At 36.6% G+C, this 24,280-nt stretch overlaps 1 protein-coding gene across 2 annotated transcripts in view; it reads left to right on the forward strand.

Annotated features, from left to right (window-relative positions):
• The window catches only part of CRIM1 (cysteine rich transmembrane BMP regulator 1), a 1,124,265-nt gene that overhangs the window by 108,090 nt on the left and 991,895 nt on the right, over positions 1-24,280 (forward strand). For both annotated transcript variants that reach the window (XM_053711878.1, XM_053711879.1), the window contains exon 2: positions 15,006-15,179. In XM_053711878.1, the coding sequence (XP_053567853.1) occupies positions 15,006-15,179 (174 nt within the window). The remainder of the gene's footprint in view (positions 1-15,005; positions 15,180-24,280) is intronic.

The raw sequence follows: 24,280 nt of genomic DNA on the forward strand, positions 1-24,280 counted from the left end.
AAAAGATGTTACGGCATAACATGTTTTCATATAAAAAAAGATATCAGAAAATCAAATAAAAGGGAATGCAGATAAGGCATGAAAATCAGATTGCATGCGGTACCTGGGTCACATATTTTTCTGGGAAGATCACTTGACTGGAATGTAATTGGTATGACTGCTGAACTAACACGAAAGAAACGCTTCAAGTGATTTTGTCCCTGAGGGAGAATGTTTCCTGTTTGTGCACTTGACAATGGGACTAAGTCATGAAAAATCTTTAAAGGTGCAAATAAAATGTAACATCATTTATAGCACTATGGCAGATTGTCTGAACTCCACAAGTAAAAGATAAGCACGTTTCCTGTTTGCATGGGAAATGAAACCGTTTGAATGTGGTAATATAAACCAAACTGTAATATAAACCTTTAAATATTTTTTTGACTGTGATTTCTCTGGACAAGTTGATACCACATTGTGTTTCTTTCTTCTTTTGTCTCCATCTCAATAAAGTTTCCCAAGAGAACAAAAGATTTACTTTATATGAGAATTCTGTATCTGTGATTAACTGAGCACACTCTTTTAACTCTTTGAAGCTGGTAGTAACTTAATTAATAAAATGTGTGTCTTACAGAAAACTTTTATTTATTCAACACAAATAATCCACTGCCTTCACATGTGCACAGTTTAGTAGTATTCGATTCGTTCATTTAGATCTGGCACATAATATTTTGACTAAAACTTTAAAGTAATGGAAAATGAAAGATTTTATTATGATTTTGGAGACATTGAAGCAATACAAGTAAAGACATGCGTGTTGTGCAGTATTAAGTGCAAGTTGTAGCCTTGTGAGAACTGTTTTTTTTATTATTTATATCAGCCATTTTAAACTGAGCTAAAAGTCTAGTAATATAATGTTATAAAGCAGTGTTTCTCAACTTCTATAGTTCTGTTAAAGGTATATTTTTTTAAAATGTACCCCGTAACCACTACATATATATAGTATTGATTTAAAGGGACATTAAATCCTATATTTTTTTCTTTCATGATTCATATAGAGAATACAAGTTTAAACAACTTTCCAATTTACATCTACTATCAAATTTGTTTCATTCTCTTGGTATCCTTTGTTGAAGGAGCAGCAATGCACTACAAGGACCTTGCCTAACATATAGTTGTGCATAACTGCTCCTGACCCTACCTAAGGATTAAAAACCCATATAATATTTCATTATCTTTTGTAAAAAACAAACAAAAAAACGTTCATTATGTTTTTAGCCCCTTTTTCCCACAAAGGAAGACTCTGTTTTTCCAATTCCCTTGGGAATTAGAAGTGCATACTCCAGACTTCATCTTAACCTTGCTGCATTGTACACAGTGATTGTTTGATCACTCTAGAGGCTAATTTATATCTGTCTCTAATTGGACTCAGCAGGGAAAATATGGGACTTTTAAAGGGACAAGACATTTATCTTCCTAACAATGAAAATGCAGCCAACAAAATGACAGTGTAAATGCTTTGAAAATCACAATCTATATATATTGTTATTTTTTTTTTTGTTAAAGCGTGTAAAAGATCGCTATGTGGCGCTAAAGAAAACATATTTTACATCAGATTCATTTAGCTACCGCTTTTGACAGATGTAAGTTATTATGCGATTGATTTTTGTACCATTCCGTAAAAAGCAAACAGTGTGTTTATAGTGTCATTTTTTAATTCACAAACACATAATTCATTATTTAGTGCCTTGCAGCTTTCTACATAAACTCCATATGGTGCTTTTTTATTGTCAGATTTCATTTCTCATTGTATTTTTACATTCTGTTGTTGATTTCTTTTTTTGCTACGGTTTAATATATTATTACAGTGGTAAAATGTTAACAAATTTATTGTGGATTTAATTATGGCTTTTTCAGATCTATTTGTTAGTAATATTTGTATTGTATAGTGACATGTTTCCGGTATCCAGTTACACATTATTATATACTCTTTCTTGTATTTTTTCATATGCTGGAAGAGAATATTACCTTATAAATGTGCTCACAATACAATAATAGGGGTAGACTAAAATGTAAAGGGATAAGAAACACAAACATTTTCTTATATAATTCAGTTAGCGCATATAGTGCTAAGCAACTTTCCAATTTACTTTTATTATCTAATTTGATTTCTTCTCTTGGTATCCTTTGTTGAAAAGCATACCTAGATAGGATCCTGAGCAGCAGTGCACTACTGGGAGCTAGCTGGTGATTGGTGGCTGCACATACAGTATATACCTCTCGTCATTGGTTCACCCAATGTTGTCAGCTTCCTGTAGTGCAATGCTGCTTCTTCAACAAAGAATACAAAAGAAATAAAGCAAATTTGAAATTTTAGTAAATTGGAAAGTTGTTTAAAATTGTATGCTCTACCTACCTGAAACATGAAAACAAATTGGGTTTCATATCCCTTTAAGAGACAGACATTTTAAAGTAGATACAAGGAAGCCAGTAATGATTTAGTTGCACAGCCCAGTATACTATTTTAATACACTTTGCAATATAAGTGCATTAAAACAAAAATTTACATTACCATTTTTTTTTATTTCTGAGATTGGCACCTTGGCATGTGATCATGAAGCCTTTGTAGCTATTTTTCCTCCTTTTATTATTATTATTATTATTATTATTATTATTATTATCAGGTATTTGTAGAGCGCCAACATGTTCCGCAGCGCTAGTTCTATTTTAGATTTTTATTTGTCTTCCATATTTTGTCTTTACTTCAACATTTCCTCTTATTTCCTTATTTCCTCAAATTGTGCATGCTCCAAATTATTACATCACTACTGACTCCTTTGCATGGGTTAAACACATAGTTAATGCCCCACTAAGAAGCCTCAGATAACTACTGATCCTGAGCAGGGATGGCCGATGATTGGTGGAGTCGTGCAACTGCCTCTGCAGATTTGCTGACCAGTTGCGTCTGCTAGGGACCACCAGTCTTCTGCAGCTCCTGGGCAGAACTTTAACTATGTCTTTAACTCCTCTGCGGAGGTTATACTCATAGACTTGTAGGTTTAATAATAGTACTAAAATTATGTGCAGTAATAAATTAGTGTGTGTAATTTTTGCACTACAACATGCCTTTAATTTCTATTTCTTTATGACAGCTCGGACAGTGAAAACTGCAAGCAGGAAGCATTTAGATATCTTTGTATTACCTTCCGCTACGTTGTAAGCATCAGTTATGTTTTTTTCCTCAGCTACTTATAGGAGCCCATGGTTATTGAGTATAAGCGTGACACCTTGAGTTACAGAATTTATTAAACTCTGGAACCGTCACCACTAGACTTAGATTAAGGCCTAACAAGTTATTTTAGAAAAATGAGGTTCCTGCAAAGAAATTACAAAATTAATTTTTTAATATTTTAATAAAGTTTATTTTTTAATTTTAATAAAGTGTTTTTCTTTACCCCTATATTAGATTTTCTTCCCTTGGTGATAAAAAGGGTTAAACATAATATGTCAAGATACCTCTAGATAAATACCTTGGGGTGTCTAAATTCTACAAATATATACTTACTGTACAAGCATAGCAAATTTTAGCGTTAAACCAATAATTCCATCTTTATAGTGTTTGGCCTAAAGTTGCTATAAATTTTTTTTAAAACATAGACATATAGGCCCCTATTTATCATGGTCTGGCGGACCTGATCCGAAACTGCGGATCAAGTCCAGCAGACCTCGCTGAATACGGTGAGCAATGCGCTCGCTGTATTCAGCATTGCACCGCGGCCAAACAGGGAGCTGTCAATCAACCCGAGTGTACTCGGATTGTTCCGATCAGCCAATAGAATGCGAGATCAATCTGATTGGCTGATTGGATCAGCCAATCCAATTGAACTTAAATCTGATTGGCTGAATCAATCAGCCAATCAGATTTTTCCTACCTTAATTCCGATTGGCTGATAGAATCCTATCAGCCAATCGGAATTCGAGGGAAACCATCTTGGATGATGTCACTTAAAGGAACCTTCATTCGTCGGGTAAGGAGGATGTTCCGCGCCGGAGGTCTTGAAGATGGAGCCGCTCCTCATCGGATGGATGAAGATAGAAGATGCCGCTTGGATGAAGATGTCTGCCGGTCCGGATGTCCTCTTCTGCCCGGATAGGATGAAGACTTCTGCCGGTCTGGATGTCCTCTTTTGCCCCATCAGATGAAGACTTTGGCCCGGCTGGGTGAAGACGACTCAAGGTAGGGAGATCTTCAGGGGGGTAGTGTTAGGTTTATTTAAGGGGGATTTGGGTTAGAGTAGGGGTATGTGGGTGGTGGGTTTAATTGTTGGGGGGGGTTGTATTTTTTTTTTACAGGCAAAAGAGCTGATTACTTTGGGGCATGCCCCGCAAAAAGCCCTTTTAAGGGCTGGTAATAGAGCTGTTAAATTTTTAATTTAGATTAGGGTAGGGGAATTTTTTTTATTTTGGGGGGCTTTGTTATTTTATTAGGGGGCTTAGAGTAGGTGTAATTAGCTTAAAATTCTTGTAATTTAGTGGGGTTTTTTTGTAATTTAGTTTAGTTTATTTAATTGTAGGTAATTTATTTAATTAATTTATTGCTAGTGTAGTGTTAGGTTTAATTGTAACTTAGGTTAGGATTTATTTTACAGGTAATTTTGTAATTATTTTAACTAGGTAGCTATTAAGTAGTTAATAACTATTTTATTAACTACTTAATTAATTAATTAATTAATAGCTATTGTACCTAGTTAAAATAAATACAAAGTTGCCTGTAAAATAAAAATAAAACCTAAAATAGCTACAATATAATTATTTGTTATATTGTAGCTATATTAGAGTTTATTTTACAGGTAAGTATTTAGTTTTAAATAGGAATACTTTAGTTAATAATATTTAATTTATTTAGTTAGATTAAAATTATATTTAATTTAGGGGGGTGTTAGGGTTAGGGTTAGACTTAGCTTTAGGGGTTAATACATTTATTATAGTAGCGGCGAGAAACGGTCGGCAGATTAGGGGTTAATACTTGAAGTTAGGTGGCGGCGATGTTAGGGAGGGCAGATTAGGGGTTAATAATATTTATTATAGGGTTTTTGAGACGGGAGTGCGGCGGTTTAGGGGTTAATACATTTATTAGAGTAGCGGCGAGGACCGGTCGGCAGATTAGGGGTTAATAAGTGTAGGTAAGGTAGCGGCGACTTTGGGGGGGCAGATTAGGGGTTAATAAATATAATATAGGTGTCGGCGATGTTAGGGACAGCAGATTAGGGGTACATAGGTATAATGTAGCTTGCGGCGGTGTACGGAGCGGCAGATTAGGGGTTAATTGTGTAATGCAGGTGTCAGCGATAGCGGGGGCGGCAGATTAGGGCTTAATAAGTGTAAGGTTAGGGGTGTTTAGACTCGGGGTTCATGTTAGGGTGTTAGGTGCAGACTTAGAAAGTGTTTCCCCATAGGAAACAATGGGGCTGCGTTAGGAGCTGAACGCTGCTTTTTTGCAGGTGTTAGTTTTTTTTCCATCCCAAACTGCCCCATTGTTTCCTATGGGGGAATCGTGCACGAGCACGTTTTTCCAGCGAGCCGCTACCGTAAGCAACGCTGGTATTGAGGGTTGAAGTTGCGGTAAATTCGTCTCAACGCTCCCTTTTTGGAGCCTATCGCAGCCCTTCAGAGAACTCTCAATACCAGCGTTGTTTAGAAGCAGCGGTAGAAAGAAAAGACGCGTAGCTAACGCACCCCTTCGGCCACAAAACTCTAAATCTAGGTGTTCCTTAGCCATGCTGTCTGGAGCACTGTTTATAACAGTTTAAAAATAAATGCATTTGTGAGGGTGAAGAAAAAAGTCATTTTAAGATATAAAAGTGAGACGCGCTAGTTGCAGCCTACTCTAAATACACTACATGTGGTGAAAATATGTGTTGTGTTATAAATCTACTAAACCTGCTGTATTTCTCTGTATATTTTATACTTACAATGCTTTTTAATGCAGGGTAGATCAGTAAAATAGTCATTTTAAACTGTTCTCTATAAACGTAAGCTAATATTATTATTATTATGCAAGTGTCTAATACAGTTTCCTCAAAATGGAGCCATCTTAGTAAATAGTAGTAACAATATCAGTGCCCAGCATGTGTGTCTCCCTAGGTAACTTCTTAGAAGTTCAGTGATTTATTTCATTCAGTGATTTATTTCTGATTAAATACCCATGATTGGGATATTTAATATGATGTCAGCTATGTTTTAGTTAATTCTATAACAAATGGACTGAATTAATGTCTGGTTTCTGTATTAAAATAAATGAAAAACAACATATTAAAGAAATGGAAGCAGAAGAATATTTTGCCCCTCCAAGTTAAAACTTCACCAGCTACCAGTGATCCCAGTTTTTTTTATTATTGTTATTGAAGTTGCCATTTTATTATCATGTATTTGTAGTTATAATGTACTTCTGTCAGGATCAGTCATAAGATGGTGAGAGTCCACAACCCAAATGATCTGGGATTCAACCGACCTCTAGGAGAAGACAAATATACCCAACATACCAATAGATTTTAATCCTTCCCCCTCTCTGTACACCTCAATCTTACCTGTAGAAGGTGAAGAATTGAGGTGCTCCAGATTATTCATTGACAGGGGTTCTCAGACCTACTTGAGACCCATATTACCCCCATTAGAGAGCCAGGAATAGGACAGAGGGGAGTATTGAGTGGTGGGCAGTGACAGAAAAACTCCCTCTCAGAGTGAGTCAAATTGCAACATCCTATTTTTTCCCAAATAATAGTCAGTGAATTGGTTTTCAAGCACATAAACATATTTTAAACATCAAGTTCAGTTATATATTTTTTAGAATTACATTTAAAAAAAAAAAAAAATTAAATCAATAATTTTTTATTGAGGTTGTGCAAATACAATATATAAGGAAACAACAATTGCAGTGTTACAGTAGACATTGATAATCATGACGTCTGCAAGGTGAATTGCGAAAAATATATATCGGGAACCTCCATTTTAAAAGATTTCTTAGTATTTTTCCTCACTGGTCATAGAAGGCAACTCTGACACTTATAAGATATAGAGGAGGAAAGTTGGCATTTGTGATGGTCACTTTTGGACTTAGCATTTTAGTTAAATACAAGCTACTGATACATCAAATGTTTCAATAATAAATGAGGTGAGTATATAATACAATGATGAACTTAAAATACCGTGACTAGCATATTATATGGTAACCACATGTGCTAACTATATAAAAGTATTTGCATAAACAAAGAAATGATGTGGCTATAACAATGACACATTTTAGAACAAGCTAACAGCTGACTAGTATTCATCCATTTCCTAACTTAGTAATGGGTTTCTCTTGGACCCAGAGACCCATTACTAAGTTAGGAAATGGATGAATACTAGTCATATAGTCAAATATACACAGTATATATATATATATAATGTTACTACCTGTTCTCATCCATAAGCTGATTATTTCACCTGTGCTGTAGTTCTGATATCATGAAAATCTGGCCCGTTGATGTTCCATGAGACAAAAATACTGGATTAGCCCTTTGCAGGGGTTATACACACAGGGGTCGATTTATGAAGCAGTGGATGCTGCTTCCGACCCACTCCGCTAGGTCTGCCTGAAGCGAAAGTTAAGAAGCAGCGGTCGTAAGACTCGCGGCGAACAGCAATCAGCCCGATCGGATACGATTGGTTGATTGACACCCCCTGCTAGCGGGCGATTGTCCGCGAATGTGCAGGGGGCGGTATTGCACAAGCATGTCACGAGAAATGCTTGTGCAATGATAAATGCAGACAGCGTATCATGTCCGCCCGCGCATTAATAAATCAGCCCCATAGAATTGCAGCGTCACTAGTGCTAATATTATAAACTCTAACAAATTAAAGCATGTCCATTTTTGCACTATAATGTCCCTTTAATCCACTGTGCAAAAGTTAGTACTTTCCCCAGCCTCGCATTTTTCACAACTGATAATAATAGTTTAAATAATTAAACACTGAATAAAGAGGGTATTGGCGGTGGACTATTTGGGATATACATTTTAAATGTGTGTTAAATGTCAGAATCCTCTCCATATGTTCCATACTTGAATTAAAAAAAACAAACGTTAATAATAATTGGACAATTCCACCTTAATTGTAAAAGTGTAGTTCAGTTATACATTTGTATTTTATTAGTCAAGGTCTCTGTAAAGAGTTTTCATAATTAGAAATAGAATGTTGAGCCGATTCCAAAGCTGCACTGATTTATTTCTAGTGTATGTCATTTAATGTTTTCTGCCGTACATAATTTATTTTACTGCAAGGCAAGTCCACAAGAAAAATTACACAACAATATATCATTGGTCAAGGAAGTAATCACACACATCTTTACAAACTGTTGAAAGAAAAAGAAAACGTTTAGCAACAAGTTTCACCTGTTTTACGGCTACCAGGCATTCCTTAGATATAGAAATGAGATATGATTTGTCTGGAAAATAATTTAGTCTTAAACTCGGAAGAAGAAGAAGAAAAAAATTGTTTCAGGTCTTTCACTTCCTTTATTCAGATTCCATTGCTATGGGAAGAAATTTTGGATTGTCGCCAGGACTGGCTAGGTAGGATTTTTTTTTTTAATGTTGCAGTCATGTGTAAACACTGGAATTTGGCAGAGAGGTCCTGATTTGGAATGTATACTCTGGGTAAAGGGGGTTATCTAGGTGTTAGGTGTTCAGAAAAACATGTCACGCAATAGAATCAGCAGCTAGATGGCAGGTCCTTATAAGACTTGCTAATGAGAGATTATACAAGAATTTAACTCAAGAACTCAATAAACAGGTTTCTCTTCAAAGTGGGAAAAATGTAGCTTGTTGAAATTACAGTAGGAACCTTAAAGGGGCATTAAAGTAAAAATTACAGCTACATGATTTGGATAGAGCATGTCATTTTAAACAACTTTTTAATTTACTTATATGATCAAATTTGTTTTGTTCTCTTTTATTATTATTATTATTATCAGTTATTTGGAGAGCGCCAACAGATTCCGCAGCGCTACAGACATGGGTCTAATATGCAAGGTAACAATTATGGGAGACAAAGGGATACAGGGCCCTGCCGAGAGTTTCACTGTTGTAAATCATCTCTCATGAAGATGATCTACAAAGCCGCCAGGCTCATAGACTTACATAATAAGGGGGAGCTAAAGTTGGAGAGGAACTTAGAAATTAAAATGTTAGTGTATATTATAATGCATCCCTGAACAGTAGAGTCTTTAAGGAGTGCTTGAAAGTTTGAAAACTAGGGGAGAGTCATGTAGAGCGAGGCAGAGAGTTACACAAAATAGAGGGCCAGTCTGGAGAAATCTTGTATCTGGAGACAAGTACCTCAAGGCTCTGTCCTGGGTCCTCTACCCTTCTCTGTTTACACTTCTTCACTGGGTAAACTTATCAACAGCTATGGCTTCAACTATCACCTCTATGCTGATGATACCCAGATCTACCTATCCACCCCTGCACTCTCTCCTTCTGTCAATTCTCACATCACCAACTGCTTATCTGGCATTTCCTCCTGGATGGCCTCTCACCACCTAAAAATAAACATGTCCAAGACTGAACCACTTCTAATCCCCCCCTCTAACTCTACTTCAGTTTCTAATTTTTCTATCACTGTTTACGGCACCACTATCTCCTCATCACCCCAAGTCCGCTGCCTTGGAGTCACACTTGACTCAAACCTGTCCTTCATTCCCCACATTCAATTGCTCTCTTCATTGTTTCCGGAACCACCTACGCAATATCTCCAAAATTCGACTGTTTCTGAGCCTTGAAACTACTAAACAGCTAATCCACTCCCTGGTAATTTTCCAACTTGACTGCTGTAACAACTTACTAACTGGCCTTACTCTCTCCCACCTCTCCCCCTTCAATCCATTCTAAATGCCTCTGCCATGCTAAACCACCTCTGCTGACGCTCTGTATCTGCTGCACCTCTCTGTGAGTCCCTTCACTGGCTACCCATTCACAGCCTTCACTGGCTACCCATTCACAGCAGAGTTAAATTCAAAATTCTCACACTGACCTACAAAGCCCTTACCAATGCTGCCCCACCCTACCTGTCCTCACTCATCAACAAATATACTCCAGCCCGCCCCCTAAGATCCAACAATGACCTGCTCCTTACATCCTCTACCATCACCTCCTCCCATACTAGACTACAGGACTTCTCTCGTGTGGCACCAACCCTCTGGAACGCACTTTGACGAGCTGTCAGACTTACCCCTAACCTGTCCTCCTTTAAACGCACCCTAAAGATCTTTTTGTTCAGGGAAGCTTATCACCCGACTCAGTAACAAATTCATTTCACTTACCTAACAGTTGCCCTCATCTAACACCTCACTAATATTATTCTCACCTTTGCAATCCCCACCTCCTGTTTTCCATCTTCCTACCTATCTAGATTGTAAATTCCCACGGGAATAGGGCCCTCAGTTCCCCCTGTATTTGTCTTTAAAGAGACACTGAACCCAAATTTTTTCTTTAATAATTCAGATATAGAGCATGAAATTTTAAGCAACTTTCTAATTTACTCCTAGTAGCAATTTGTCTTCGTTCTCTTGCTATCTTTATTTAAAAAGCAGCAATGTGATGCATAGTAGCCGGCCAATTTTTGGTTGAGAACCTGTGTTATGCTTGCTTATTGGTGGGTAGATGTAAGCCTACAATAAGCAAGTGCTATCCATGGTGCTGAACCTAAAATGGGCTGGCTGCTAAGATTTACATTCTTGCTTTTAAAAAAAAGATAGAAAGAGATCAAAGAAAAATTGATAATTGGAGTAAATTAGAAAGTTGCTTAAAATGTCATGCTCTATCTGAATAATAAACGAAAAAAAATTGGGTTCAGTGTCCCTTTAACATTTTGTCTTGTATTGTTTCTCTGTTGTACTTTTATCTTTGTACCCATGGGCAGCACTGCGGAATCTGTTGGCGCTTTATAAATAAAGAATAATAATAATAAAAAGACTAGCTTGAAGCTGTAGGGTGGAGCAGTGTTATTGAGAGCTTTAAAAGTTAGAGTCAGGATTTTGTTTTATTCTCTTGGAATACTTTGTTGAAGAATAAACCTAGGTGGACTCATAGGGTTTCAGGAGCGTGCACGTGTCTTTAGCACTCTATGGCAGCAGTATTCGTAACTTTTTATAACATTTTTAAAAACAATTTTGCAAACTCTACTTCCATAGCCTGCTAAAGACACTATGCAATGTAGAGTTCTCCTGTCATTCACCACACACAGATTCTTCCATCAGACTGCCAGATAGGGAAGCACGATTCTTTACTCCAGGTGTCTTCTCTATTAGTTGCTTTCTTTATCATCTGTTGTGTTCAGTAAAAATGGATTTTAAAATAAATTCCTGAAAGTGGAATATATATCTGGTATCAGTTTTTCACTTTCTATGGTAGACACAATTGTCGCTTATCTTTCTAACCTATTATTATTTGCGTGTTACCGTTGGGGGTACTTAGAGTAAATAATTAGGCCTGTAGGGGTACGTGCCACAAAGAAAGTGTGGGAAACAGTGCTTTACACCAGTATTTCTCAACCACGGTCTTCAAGTACCCCTAATAGGCCAGATTTTAATTATAGCTGAACTAGAGCACATGTGAAATAATCAGCTGACTGAGAGCGGGTTAGTAACCAGGGTTACTGATCAGCTGATTATTTCACCTGTGCTCTAGTTCAGCTATAATGAAAACCTGTCCTGTTGGGGGTACTTGTGGACAGTGGTTGAGAAACAGTGATTTACACCACTCCAGTCGATGCTTGGCGTTGCGCGTGTTAATTTGAGGCTTGTGTACATCTGTTCGCTCTTGAAAACCCATTTAATGAAACGCCCAACATACAGTTCTTGTGCTGATGTTGCTTCCAAAGGCAGTTTGGAACTCTGCAGTGAGTGATGCTACAGATTATAGGGGATATTTACACGGCAGGTTCTTCAGCACTCGACAGCCTCATTCTGTGAGTTTGCATGAGAGGGGAAAAGGTAGTCAAGGAGAGGGGGCGAAGCTTATCACCATAACAATATGCAAGCTCGTAGCTGAGCTGTTGTTGCTCCTAGACAAACAATAATAGCACTAATAGTAGTCCTGGGCAGATCTAGAAGCACATAAATTTCACTAACGTGGCAAAGGTGGCATCCTATCACAGTGCCATGTTAAAGTCACTGAGCTCTTCAATACAACCCATTCCACTGCCAATATTTGTCTATGAAGATTTCATGGCTATATGCTGGATTTTATGTACATGTTAGCAAAAGGTGGGGTTGAAACACCTGAACTAATTTATTAATTGGGGTGTCAACATTTTGGCCTAATTGAGTATTTTTTTAATATTCTGCAGTTATGCACAAGGAATTTTTCATTATTTTTATGGGTATTTTCTATATCAGGAATTGAAACATTTATATAGGGCTCGCTTTATCTAGCCATGGTGGACAGGAGCGTACATATGCACCCCTATCCGCCCTAGCTCACCTCTGGCGGGCAGCCGGAAGCGGTATTCTGCATAGCACGTGAGCTCCATTTGGCGCTTGTGTGCAACACCGCCCCCTGCCCACGCACAGCCAATCACGCACAGCCAGAAGCTGTGAAATTGAAATTATCAAACCTAAGAGGTCTCATGACCGCTGCTTGATAAATACTGACTGCAGGTTCTCTTGTGAGTACCTGCAGTCGTAGCGAGGTGAAGGGCTTGATAAATCGAGCCTATAAAAATTAGTAGCCAATAAGATCATTTAGGAGTCTGCTACATATTTTAGGAAAGAATAGTTGTATATAGATTTGAAGAATTATCTAAAAAAAATTGGGGGCACCTAAAATTTGTCAAGCCTCATTCTTTCTGTAGATTGATAGATAGACAGATAGATAGACAGATATTTTTTAAGGCTTTTTAGTATGTTAAACGCACAAGGTCTAGATAAAATGATGTATTTATTTGATTAAGACAGAAAGTAATGTTAAAAGAACTGTTGTAGATTGTTGAGGTTGTAACTTTATTGAATAAGCAACTCCTGTGGAGGAAAAGACATACAATAAATAGGAAATCATTTAAAAGATGTGGAAACCATAAGACAATATGACAAAAGATAGGAAGAGGAAAAGGATACATAGAAATGAACGTGTTAAATAAGTAGGGGGCGAACCTAATATGAAAGAGGAAGGAATTTGTGTTTTTTTAATGAAAATCTGACATGAGTATCCTATTTTTCAAAGTATTTTGTGTGTCAAAGATATAAACATAGACTTTGACAGCAGATAAGAATCACAGGCCCAGCAAGGCTACACATTTCCTATAAAGTGTAAGCTTAAAGGGACATAAACCCCACTTTTTTCTTTCATGATTCAGATAGAGCATACAATTGTAAATAACTTTCAAATTTACTGTTGTCAAATTTGTGTCATTCTATTCTATTGGGTACTTGTAAAGCGCAAACTAATCCCCTGTGAGGGTCTCAAGGTGCTATGGGGGGGTTAGGGGGGCTAAGGGAAGATGATTCAGTCGAAGAACCAGGTCTTGGGGTCCGTCCTGAAGTTTGTAAGGGAGGTGGATTGTCTGAGGTGCAGTTCTATGACCTTGCTGCCATATAGGAGAAGGATTTTCCTCCAGCTGTTTTTTTCTTGATGCGAGGGATGACTGCGAGTGCTTGGTCGGCAGAGCGGAGTTGTCTGGTGGGGGTGTAGAAATTGACACGGTGGTTGATGTATTCAGGACCGATGTTGTGGAGGGCCTTGAATGCATGGTTTAGGAGCTTGAAGGTGATTCTCTTGTTGACGGGGAGCTAGTGTAGGTTCCTTAGGTGTTCGGTGATGTGGTTTTGGTGAGGGATGTCGAGGATGAGTCTGGCCAAGGTGTTCTGGATGCGTTGGAGTCGTTTCTGGAGCTTGATGGTGGACCCGGCGTAGAGTGCATTGCCGTAGTCCAGTCGACTACTGACGAGGGCGTGGGTGACAGATTTTCTAGTTTCTCTAGTTTCGGTGGGGATCCACTTGACGGTGGGGATTCTCTTGGTATCCTTTGTTGAAGGAGCTGCAATGCACTACCGGGAGCTAGCTGAACACAACAAGAGAAGCATATATGTTCAGCTACCAATCAGCAGCTAGCTCCTAGTAATGCATTGCTGCTGAGCCTACCTAGGTATGCTTTTCACCAAAGAATATCAAGAAAACAAACAAATTAGATAGTAGGAGTAAATTGGTATTTATGTTGTTTATTACATGCAATATCTGAATCATAAAAGTTACTGCCCCTTTAAACTATAACATAAGCTTGTTAAATAAACATTTAGTTTACACTGCAAAGTTTTGTTTTTAGAGCACATAAATGTTTTATGGTTTTCAGAGAACTGAATATTGATTATTGATGTTTTTTGTAGTGATTAAAGGGACATACAAGTGTAAAAAATAAAAAGCTATCTGAACACACCAGTGACAAGAGGCGTATATTTTCAGCCACCAATAAGCAGCTAGCTACCAGTAGTGCATTGCTGATACTTAGCCTACTTAGGTATGCTTTTTTAACAAAGGAATGGGTGTTAAAGGGATTATCTATATTTTTAAATAATAAAGATTTTGGACTAGTCTGTCCATTTAATTATATACAGCAGCCTATCTGTAAGAAGGGCAACATTTACACTTTTCAAATATATTTTTCAGTAAAAGAGGGCAAAATAAACAATGAATATAAATTGTAATGTTGCTTTATTTTCCTTAATTTTTCATTTAATGGGCAGCTTAAATTTTAATTTTTTTGTCCTTTTAATATTCAATTTGGCTCGTAAATTTGATATAAATTGGTTAACCTGTTACATGCTTAATATATTTCATCAGTAGTCATCATTAGCCATAAACTAATACCCTAATAGCATTGATATTTGTGTATTTTATATGTTTAGTCAGTTTGGTCTTTATGGTATGTGTTAGTAATATGAACACTCATGTTGTACCTTATGAACTAATTTCTTTTCATATATTATATCCTAGATGAAAACTGGGATGATGACCAACTGCATGGATTTGAACCCTGCAACGAAAACCTTGTAACTGGTTGCAACATTATCAATGGGAAATGCGAGTGCGACACCATCAGGACATGTAATAGCCCCTTTGAGTTCCCCAGCCAGGATACTTGTCTGACTGCACTGAGGAAGATTGAAGGTAAGCACCATATGGTATCATATGTGGTTTTACATCTGGATGGTCTTGTAGGCAAATGGTGTTCAGACAGAACAAAGTGCTGTAATCAAATCTAAGTTCATAGTACTGTGTAAAGAATATCCCATAGAGTAGTGGTGTTAAGTCATAAATGCTCTGTTTTGGGTTCATTCCTGCTATTGTAATCAGTAGTAAATTCTCATTTGTACACTGGTTGGATTTTTGGTGTGTTTGATAGGTAAACCTGTTGTAGTAAATGTTGGACGTTCTGGTCCATCTCATAACATGAGATGTAACAGATGGGAATTCTTTTGTAGAAGTTTTAGTTATGTAATTGCCACTGAGTTATTTTGCTTATCTTAGAATTAGAAATCTACAAATGTCTGAAATTTGCCCTTGAAATTCATTCTACCATTCAGCTATTGCTTTCAATCAAATATACACTTGAATATTGATTCCCATAGACTTACTGTGAAGATTATGAGAATCAACAATTTAATTGTAATATCTGAATATTCAAATGTCATATTTATTATTCAAATATTACATTTGAAAATATTTGTTAGCACAAATTAATCACTAAATGCTCAGCAAACATTTAATATCTGTTTAAATTTAATAAAACATTCAACCTCCCCTACTTACAGTGTTTTTTTTAAATGTTTATTTAAATCATAGAATTCATGCACATTTTTTTTTACAGAGGCAAAAATCAGATTTTGCCTACAAATAAAGTTTACAGCCTGTTTTTTATAACTGGCAAATATGCGTTGCTTGTCACTGTTAATCCTTAGGTTAAATGTGGCGTAAATGCATTTATTTTTTACATTATTTCGTGACTCTCTGCAAGTTTTCTGTAAGGCACCAAGTCAGTTGGGTTAAAACAGATATTTAAATAATAATAATAAACTGAAATATTTTAATATATCCTGTGCATCGTTTTAAGGTGTGAGATAATGCTAAATTATTTACATGTTTTTTCATCTTTATGAAATTAAAAAACAAACAAAAACAGGAACTTTGGTCTATATATTCATCATATCAGTATTTGTCATTTTATTTTTCAGAATAGAATTAAAATGTAATTTAAATATTCTGGGGTTTTGTGCAGTTTGCAGCCAAATGATTCCTGTATTAGTTTAAAAGAAAAAAAAGAAAATATTACAAACACACTTTACAGACTTGGAGAATAAAATGTGTATGTTGTGAGTAAAGTCAGATATTGGGTAATCCTATGATTACCTGGGTAAGACGGACATTACCCAAGCGGCTATAGGTAAAGCCCCATGTAAGATGATAAATCCCCCTCAGAGTGCATGCGCTTCATCGAGTCACTGCATGAAACATATATACAGTATATACAATGCACTGTAATTCCCCCATCTTCACTATATTTTTTGCCTCCGCCTGGGGGGTTTAAGGTTCACTTGAGGTGGATGACAGAGGAGTACCCCTCAACCCCCCAGGCAGAGGCAAAAAAAATTGTGTAGCTGGGGGAATTAAAGTACATCGTACTTTACCCACAGCCGCTTGGTTAATGTCCGTTTTACCCGGGTAATTCTAGGATTATCTGGATATCTGACTTTACCCGTAACATACAATGCCTTGCAAAAGTAATCACCCCCCTTGGCATTTTTCGTGTTTTGTTGCCTCACAACCTGGAATTAACATGGATTGTTTGAGGATTTGCATCATTTAATTTACAGAATATGCCCACAACTTTAAAGATGTTTTTTTTTTTATTTATTATGAAGCAAACAACAAATAGGAAAAAATAACAGAAAAAGTCAATGTGCATAACTATTCACCCCCCTAAAGTCCATACTTTGTAGAGCCACCTTTTGCGGTAATCACACCTCCAAGTCGCTTTGGATAAGTCTCTATGAGCTTGCCACATTTTACCACTGGGATTTTTGCCCATTTCTCCTTGCAAAACTGCTCCAGCTCCTTCAAGTTGGATGGTTTGCGCTTGTGAACAGCAATCTTTAAGTCTGACCACAGATTTTCTATTGGATTGAGGTCTGGGCTTTGACTAGGCCATTCCAACACATTTACATGTTTCCCCTTAAACCACTCAAGTGTTGCTTTAGCAGTGTGTTTGGGGTCATTGTCCTGCTGGAAGGTGAACCTCTGTCCTAGCCTCAAATCACGCACAGAGTGGTACAGGTTTAGCTCAAGAATATCCCTGTATTTAGCACCACCCATCTTTCCCTCAACTCTGACCAGTTTCCCAGTCCCGACTGCTGAAAAACATCCCCACAGCATGATGCTGCCACCATCATGTTTCACTGTGGGGATGGTGTACTTTGGGTGATTTGATGTGTTGGGTTTGCGCCAGACATAGCGTTTTCTTTGATGGCCGAAAAGTTCAATTTTAGTCTCATCAGACCAGAGCACCTTCCTCCATACATTTTGGGAGTCTCCCACATGCCTTTTCACAAACTCAAAACGTGCCATTTTGTTTTTTGCTGAAAGTAATGGCTTTCTTCTGGCCACTCTGCCATAAAGCCCAACTCTATGTAGCGTACAGCTTATTGTCGTCCTATGTACAGATACTCCAGTCTCTGCTGTGGAACTCTTCAGCTCCTCCAGGGTTACCCTAGGTCTCTGTGCTGCCTCTCTAATTAATGCCTTGCCCGATCTGTGAGTTTTGGTGGGCGGCCGTCTCTTGGCAGGTTTGCTGTTGTGCCATGTTCTTTCTTTTCCATGATAGATTTGATGGTGCTCCTGGGGATCATCAAAGATTTGGATATTTTTTTTTTAACCTAACCCTGACTTGTACTTCTCAACAGCATTGTCCCTTACTTGTTTGGAGAGTTCCTTGGTCTTCATGGCAATGTTTGGTTAGTGGTGCCTCTTGCTTAAGTGTTGCAGCCTCTGGGGCCTTTCAAAAGAGGTGTGTATATGTAATGACAGATCATGTGACACTTAGATTGCACACAGGTGAACATCATTTCACTAATTAAGTGGCTTCTGAAGGTAATTGGTTGCACCAGAGCTTTTTATGGGCTTCATAACAAAGGGGGTGAATACATACGCACATGCCAATTTTTTGTTTTCTATTTCTAAAAAATAGTTTTATGTATATATTTTTCTCATTTCACTTCACCAACTTAGACTATTGTGTTCTGATCCATCACATAAAATTCAGATTAATAAAACATTGAATTTAAGGCTGTAATGTAATAAAATAGGTAAAAAGTCAAGGGGGGTGAATACCTTTGCAAGGCATTGTATACATCACACAAATCCCATGCAAACAACTTGATGTTTAAAAGAAACTTGTTCAGAAATGTGTATATTTATTAAAATGTTTCATTTTTAAAACAAAGAAAACAGTCATACCGCACTTGGCTATATCACCGAATTACTGTTGTGATAGAGCTCTCAGTGTCCCTTTAAGTAGTGAATAGAAATAAACAGAATGTCAAATTAGGACAGCTTATTTTATCTTCCTACAATTGTACTAAGTCCATAATCTGCCTAATACATGGTTGTATTTATTTTTACATTCATATCAATATGTATATTTGACTTGCCTTATTGAATTTGGTTCCTCTTTTTCTTTGGAGACCTATGCTCAGCATTGTGAATGTTACTTTAAACCAACCATCTTCTCTGGATATTGAAATGGAAGAGAAGCGTTTGATGTAAATTTCATGGTTTATTAAACTGTGGTGCATAGCTGTGATTTTATGATTCACCATTTTAACTGAGTCCTTTATTATATGCCTCTTTTTTTCCCTGCTCTGTTTAATTTATTTATTATTATTTTTATCATTCTCTCTGTGTGTGTTTTTTTATAGCACACACACACGTATAAATATGTATTTATATAGATTTTAAACAATCTTTTATGGTTATATATTATGAATGATTAATTATTGAAGACAGATGTTAACTCCTCCCTGTTCTCTCCTTAAAGGGATAGTCTAGTCAAAATTAAGCTTTCATGATTCAGATAGAGCATGCGATTTTAAGCAACCTTCTAATTTACTCCCAGTATCATTTTTTCTTCATTCTCTTGGTATCTTTATTTGAATGTAAACTTAGGAGCCGGACAATTTTTGCTTCAGCACCTGGGTAGCGCTTGCTGATTGGTATCTAAATGTAGTCACCAATCAGCAAGCGCTACCCAGGTGGTGAACCAAAAATGGGCCGGCTCCTAAGCTTACATTCTGGCCTTTTCAAATAAAGATAGCAAGAGAACAAAGAAAAATGTATAATAGGAGAAAGTTGCTTAAAATTGCATGCTCTATCTAATTCATGAAAGCTTAATCTTGACTAGACTATTCCTTTAATATTAATGGCAGATGCTAACTCCTTCTTGCTAACTCTTTTATATTAAATAACCAAACATTAATAGAAAAAAGTAATTTCTCTGAGATTATTGTAATACAGTGCTGATTAGGGGGGATTTTAACAGTATCACTGGAAGCCTATTTATGGATGATAGTATACATTTTAATTGGGAAATGGAAATTTATAACAGAGCTACCACTGTTTTGCTTTAGTAGCAAATAACATCCAATATAATGGTAAAAAGATTCTGGTTTTGTCAACAAAATTAAAGTCATTTTAGGATTGTAGCAGGCAGACAGCAAATCTTGTATAATCCTAAGAATGGATTGCAAAAGAGAGGATATATTGTCTGAAGAAATAAGTGTCTTTCAATTATGTATAAACACGTTTTAACCAATTTCCAACAAGAATCTTGCAGCTTAATTCCCTACAGAGAACACAGTGAAATATTATTCAAGACGCTATTAAGCATACGATAGATTTCTGGCAGACAGACTTAGGTCTTAGTGACTGTGTATTCTTCAGAAGGAGAAAATTAGCACCTACAAATTTTAAGGAGAAATGTAAATATAAAATAATCTATAAGTAATTGCAATTGCTATTTTTTGTACATGGTAAAAACAAAAATAAGCGTTAAAGGGACAGTCTAGTCCAAAATAAACTTTCATGGTTTAGATAGGGCATGCAATTTTAAACAACTTTCCAATTTACTGTTATCACCAATTCTGCATTCTTAGTTGAAAGCTAAACCTAAGTAGGCTCATATGCTAATGTATTAGTCCTTGAAGGCTGCCTCTTATCTGAATGCATTATGACAGTTTTTCACCACTAGAGGGCATTAGTACATGTGTGTCATATAGATAACGTGCTAAGCACGTGGAGTTACCTAGGAGCCAGCACTGATTGGCTAAGATGCAAGTCTGACAAAAGAACTGAAATAAGGGGGCAGTTTGCAAAGGCTTAGATACAAGGTAATCACAGAGGTAAATAGTGTATTAATATAACTGTGTTGGTTATGCAAAACTGTGGAATAGGTAATAAAGGGATTATCTATCTTTTTAAACAATAAAAATTCTGGTGTAGACTGTCCCTTTAAATCATTTGGTTGGTGTAAAGCATTCCTATTCTGTTTCACCAGTATATCAAAATTGGGATAAGGTTAAAGCATAACCCTTTTACAAGTTTTATTTAGTGTTCATCAATTTAGTAATTTTTAGACAATTATTAGTGCCTCAAAGTATTCTGTTTATCAACTCTTAATGATTTAATAGACTTGTTTTGCACCTGAGACATTCACTTGTGATCAACTCAGCTGCAACTGACACAAATATATTTAACAATATTTAATATTTTTGGGGTTTACATCTTATACATCTATCTCATGATTAGTTAATATTTATTATATTACTTTAATACATAATATTTTAGTTAATATATTTTATATTCATATTTACAGGAACCTTTTTTAAATATTCAAATTATGTTTTTGAATATATATGTGTTTTATATGATTTGTTATGATCCACATTTGCTAGAACTAGTTGTAAATGTTATTTTGCCTTGGAGAGTGAGACAAATTGTTGAGTTCATTAATGACAGCATACAACAAGCTGAAAGCCGTTAATAGAGTCAAGGTAAACTGTGCAGAAATAACTTCAAAAGAAACAAAACAAGACCTCCGCCGTTGTACTTTTTGTAAACTGCCAGATGGTTTTATCTTTTTTGGCAGCTGTTTTAGCGGATCTTGGTCGGCTATTTCTACTTTTTCTAAAGGGACAATACCCATATGCTAAATCTCTTGAAGAGATGCAGCATAACTCTAAAAAATCTGCCAAGGAAATATTACCTAAACATCTCTATGTAAAACCGGAAGATACCTCAAAATTTCTTCAGCTGACAATAGTAAGTGATCTGTGAATAGCTATCCTTCAGCTACTGTAAGCTTCATGTTGGGGGAAAAAATAGCCAATCAACTTTATCAGTGCTGATGTAACACTTTGCTTTCCTGTGATCTCATGAGATTTCACTGAACTCTTGCAAGATTTCATAGTAAACTTCCTTAAACTGCATAGAGAAATAACATGATTGTGCCTGCTAGGCATAGACCAATATCGTTTTTTCAGGGCTGATATTCTGCACATTTAAAGTTTTGAAAAATCAACACAATTTAGTATTATAGTGGAGAAAGCATAACATTTCAGCATGTTCTCCTGTTAAACGGCTTCAGTTTTTTTCATATATTGCTGCCACTTCACTAAAAACACGCTCACTTGGTACACTTTACAGATATGGGTTAAAAGTAAACTAAAAAATAAATATACTGCCACTTGACAGGGAAAGAAAGGACATGCTGGAATATCAGTGCTAGATTTATTTATTTGCTTTAATTTTTAATATGCTCATATACTGGATTGCAAATACCTTCCCTGGTACTGAGGAGTGGGCAATAAGTTTCTTTATTATGTCATTTATGGGCAGTTTTATACTTGTGTAACAGCGCCACCTAATGTTCAGAGCATTGTTATCCACTGCTAGAGAATATTGATACTAGTCTCCTATACTGCATAGCTTTCTACTCAAGGTTTGTTGTGGACATTTAATTGATGTGCCTAAACTATCATTTCTTTCATGTAATTAACAAGAGTCCATGAGCTAGTGACGTATGGGATATACATTCCTACCAGGAGGGGCAAAGTTTCCCAAACCTTAAAATGCCTATAAATACACCCCTCACCACACCCACAAATCAGTTTTACAAACTTTGCCTCCAAGGGAGGTGGTGAAGTAAGTTTGTGCTAGATTCTACGTTGATATGCGCTCCGCAGCAAGTTGGAGCCCGGTTTTCCTCTCAGCGTGCAGTGAATGTCAGAGGGATGTGAGGAGAGTATTGCCTATTGAATGCAGTGATCTCCTTCTACGGGGTCTATTTCATAAGGTTCTCTGTTATCGGTCGTAGAGATTCATCTCTTACCTCCCTTTTCAGATCGACGATATACTCTTATATTTACCATTTCCTCTACTGATTCTCGTTTCAGTACTGGTTTGGCTTTCTACAAACATGTAGATGAGTGTCCTGGGGTAAGTAAGTCTTATTTTCTGTGACACTCTAAGCTATGGTTGGGCACTTTATTTATAAAGTTCTAAATATATGTATTCAAACATTTATTTGCCTTGACTCAGAATGTTCAACTTTCCTTATTTCCAGACAGTCAGTTTCATATTTGGGATTATGCTTTAATTATCATATTTTTCTTACCTCAAAAATTTGACTTTTTTCCCTGTGGGCTGTTAGGCTCGCGGGGGCTGAAAATGCTTCATTTTATTGCGTCATTCTTGGCGCGGACTTTTTTGGCGCAAAAATTCATTTCCGTTTCCGGCGTCATACGTGTCGCCGGAAGTTGCGTCATTTTTTTGATGTTATTTTGCGCCAAAAATGTCGGCGTTCCGGATGTGGCGTCATTTTTGGTGCCAAAAGCATTTAGGCGCCAAATAATGTGGGCGTCTTATTTGGCGCCAAAAAATATGGGCGTCGCTTTTGTCTCCACATTATTTCAGTCTCATTTTTCATTTGCTTCTGGTTGCTAGAAGCTTGATGTTTGGCATTTTTTTCCCATTCCTGAAACTGTCTTATAAGGAATTTGATCTATTTTGCTTTATATGTTGTTTTTTCTCTTACATATTGCAAGATGTCTCACGTTGCATCTGAGCCAGAAGATACTACAGGAAAACCTCTGCCTGCTGGATCTACCAAAGCTAAGTGTATCTGCTGTAAACTTTTGGTAGCTATTCCTCCAGCTGTTGTTTGTATTAAATGTCATGACAAACTTGTTAATGCAGATAATATTTCCTTTAGTGATGTACCATTGCCTGTTGCAGTTCCCTCAACATCTAAGGTGCAGAATGTTCCTGATAACATAAGAGATTTTGTTTCTGAATCCATAAAGAAGGCTTTGTCTGTTATTTCTCCTTCTAGTAAACGTAAAAAGTCTTTTAAATCTTCTCTCTCTACAGATGAATTTTTAAATGAACACCATCATTCTGATTCTTTGGACTCTTCTGGTTCAGAGGATTCTGTCTCAGAGATTGATGCTGATAAATCTTCATATTTATTTAAGATGGAATTTATTCGCTCTTTACTTAAAGAAGTACTAATTGCTTTAGAAATAGAGGATTCTAGTCCTCTTGATACTAATTCTATACGTTTGGATAAGGTTTTTAAAGCTCCTGCGGTTATTCCAGAAGTCTTTCCTGTTCCTAATGCTATTTCTGCAGTAATTGCTAAGGAATGGGATAGATTGGGTAATTCATTTACTCCTTCTAAACGTTTTAAGCAATTATATCCTGTTCCGCCTGACAGATTAGAATTTTGGGACAAAATCCCTAAAGTTGATGGGGCTATTTCTACCCTTGCTAAACGTACTACCATTCCTACATCAGATGGTACCTCGTTTAAGGATCCTTTAGATAGAAAAATTGAATCTTTTCTAAGAAAAGCTTATCTATGTTCAGGTAATCTTCTTAGACCTGCTATATCATTGGCTGATGTTGCTGCAGCTTCAACTTTTTGGTTGGAAACTCTAGCGCAACAAGTAACAAATCGTGATTCTCATGATATTATTATTCTTCTCCAGCATGCTAATAATTTCATCTGTGATGCCATTTTTGATATTATTAGAGTTGATGTTAGATTTATGTCTCTGGCTATCTTAGCCAGAAGAGCTTTATGGCTTAAGACTTGGAATGCTGATATGGCTTCTAAATCAACTCTACTTTCCATTTCTTTCCAGGGAAACAAATTATTT

The sequence above is a fragment of the Bombina bombina genome, chromosome 4 (genome assembly GCF_027579735.1).
Source record: "Bombina bombina isolate aBomBom1 chromosome 4, aBomBom1.pri, whole genome shotgun sequence".
Taxonomy (NCBI): Eukaryota; Metazoa; Chordata; class Amphibia; order Anura; family Bombinatoridae; genus Bombina; species Bombina bombina.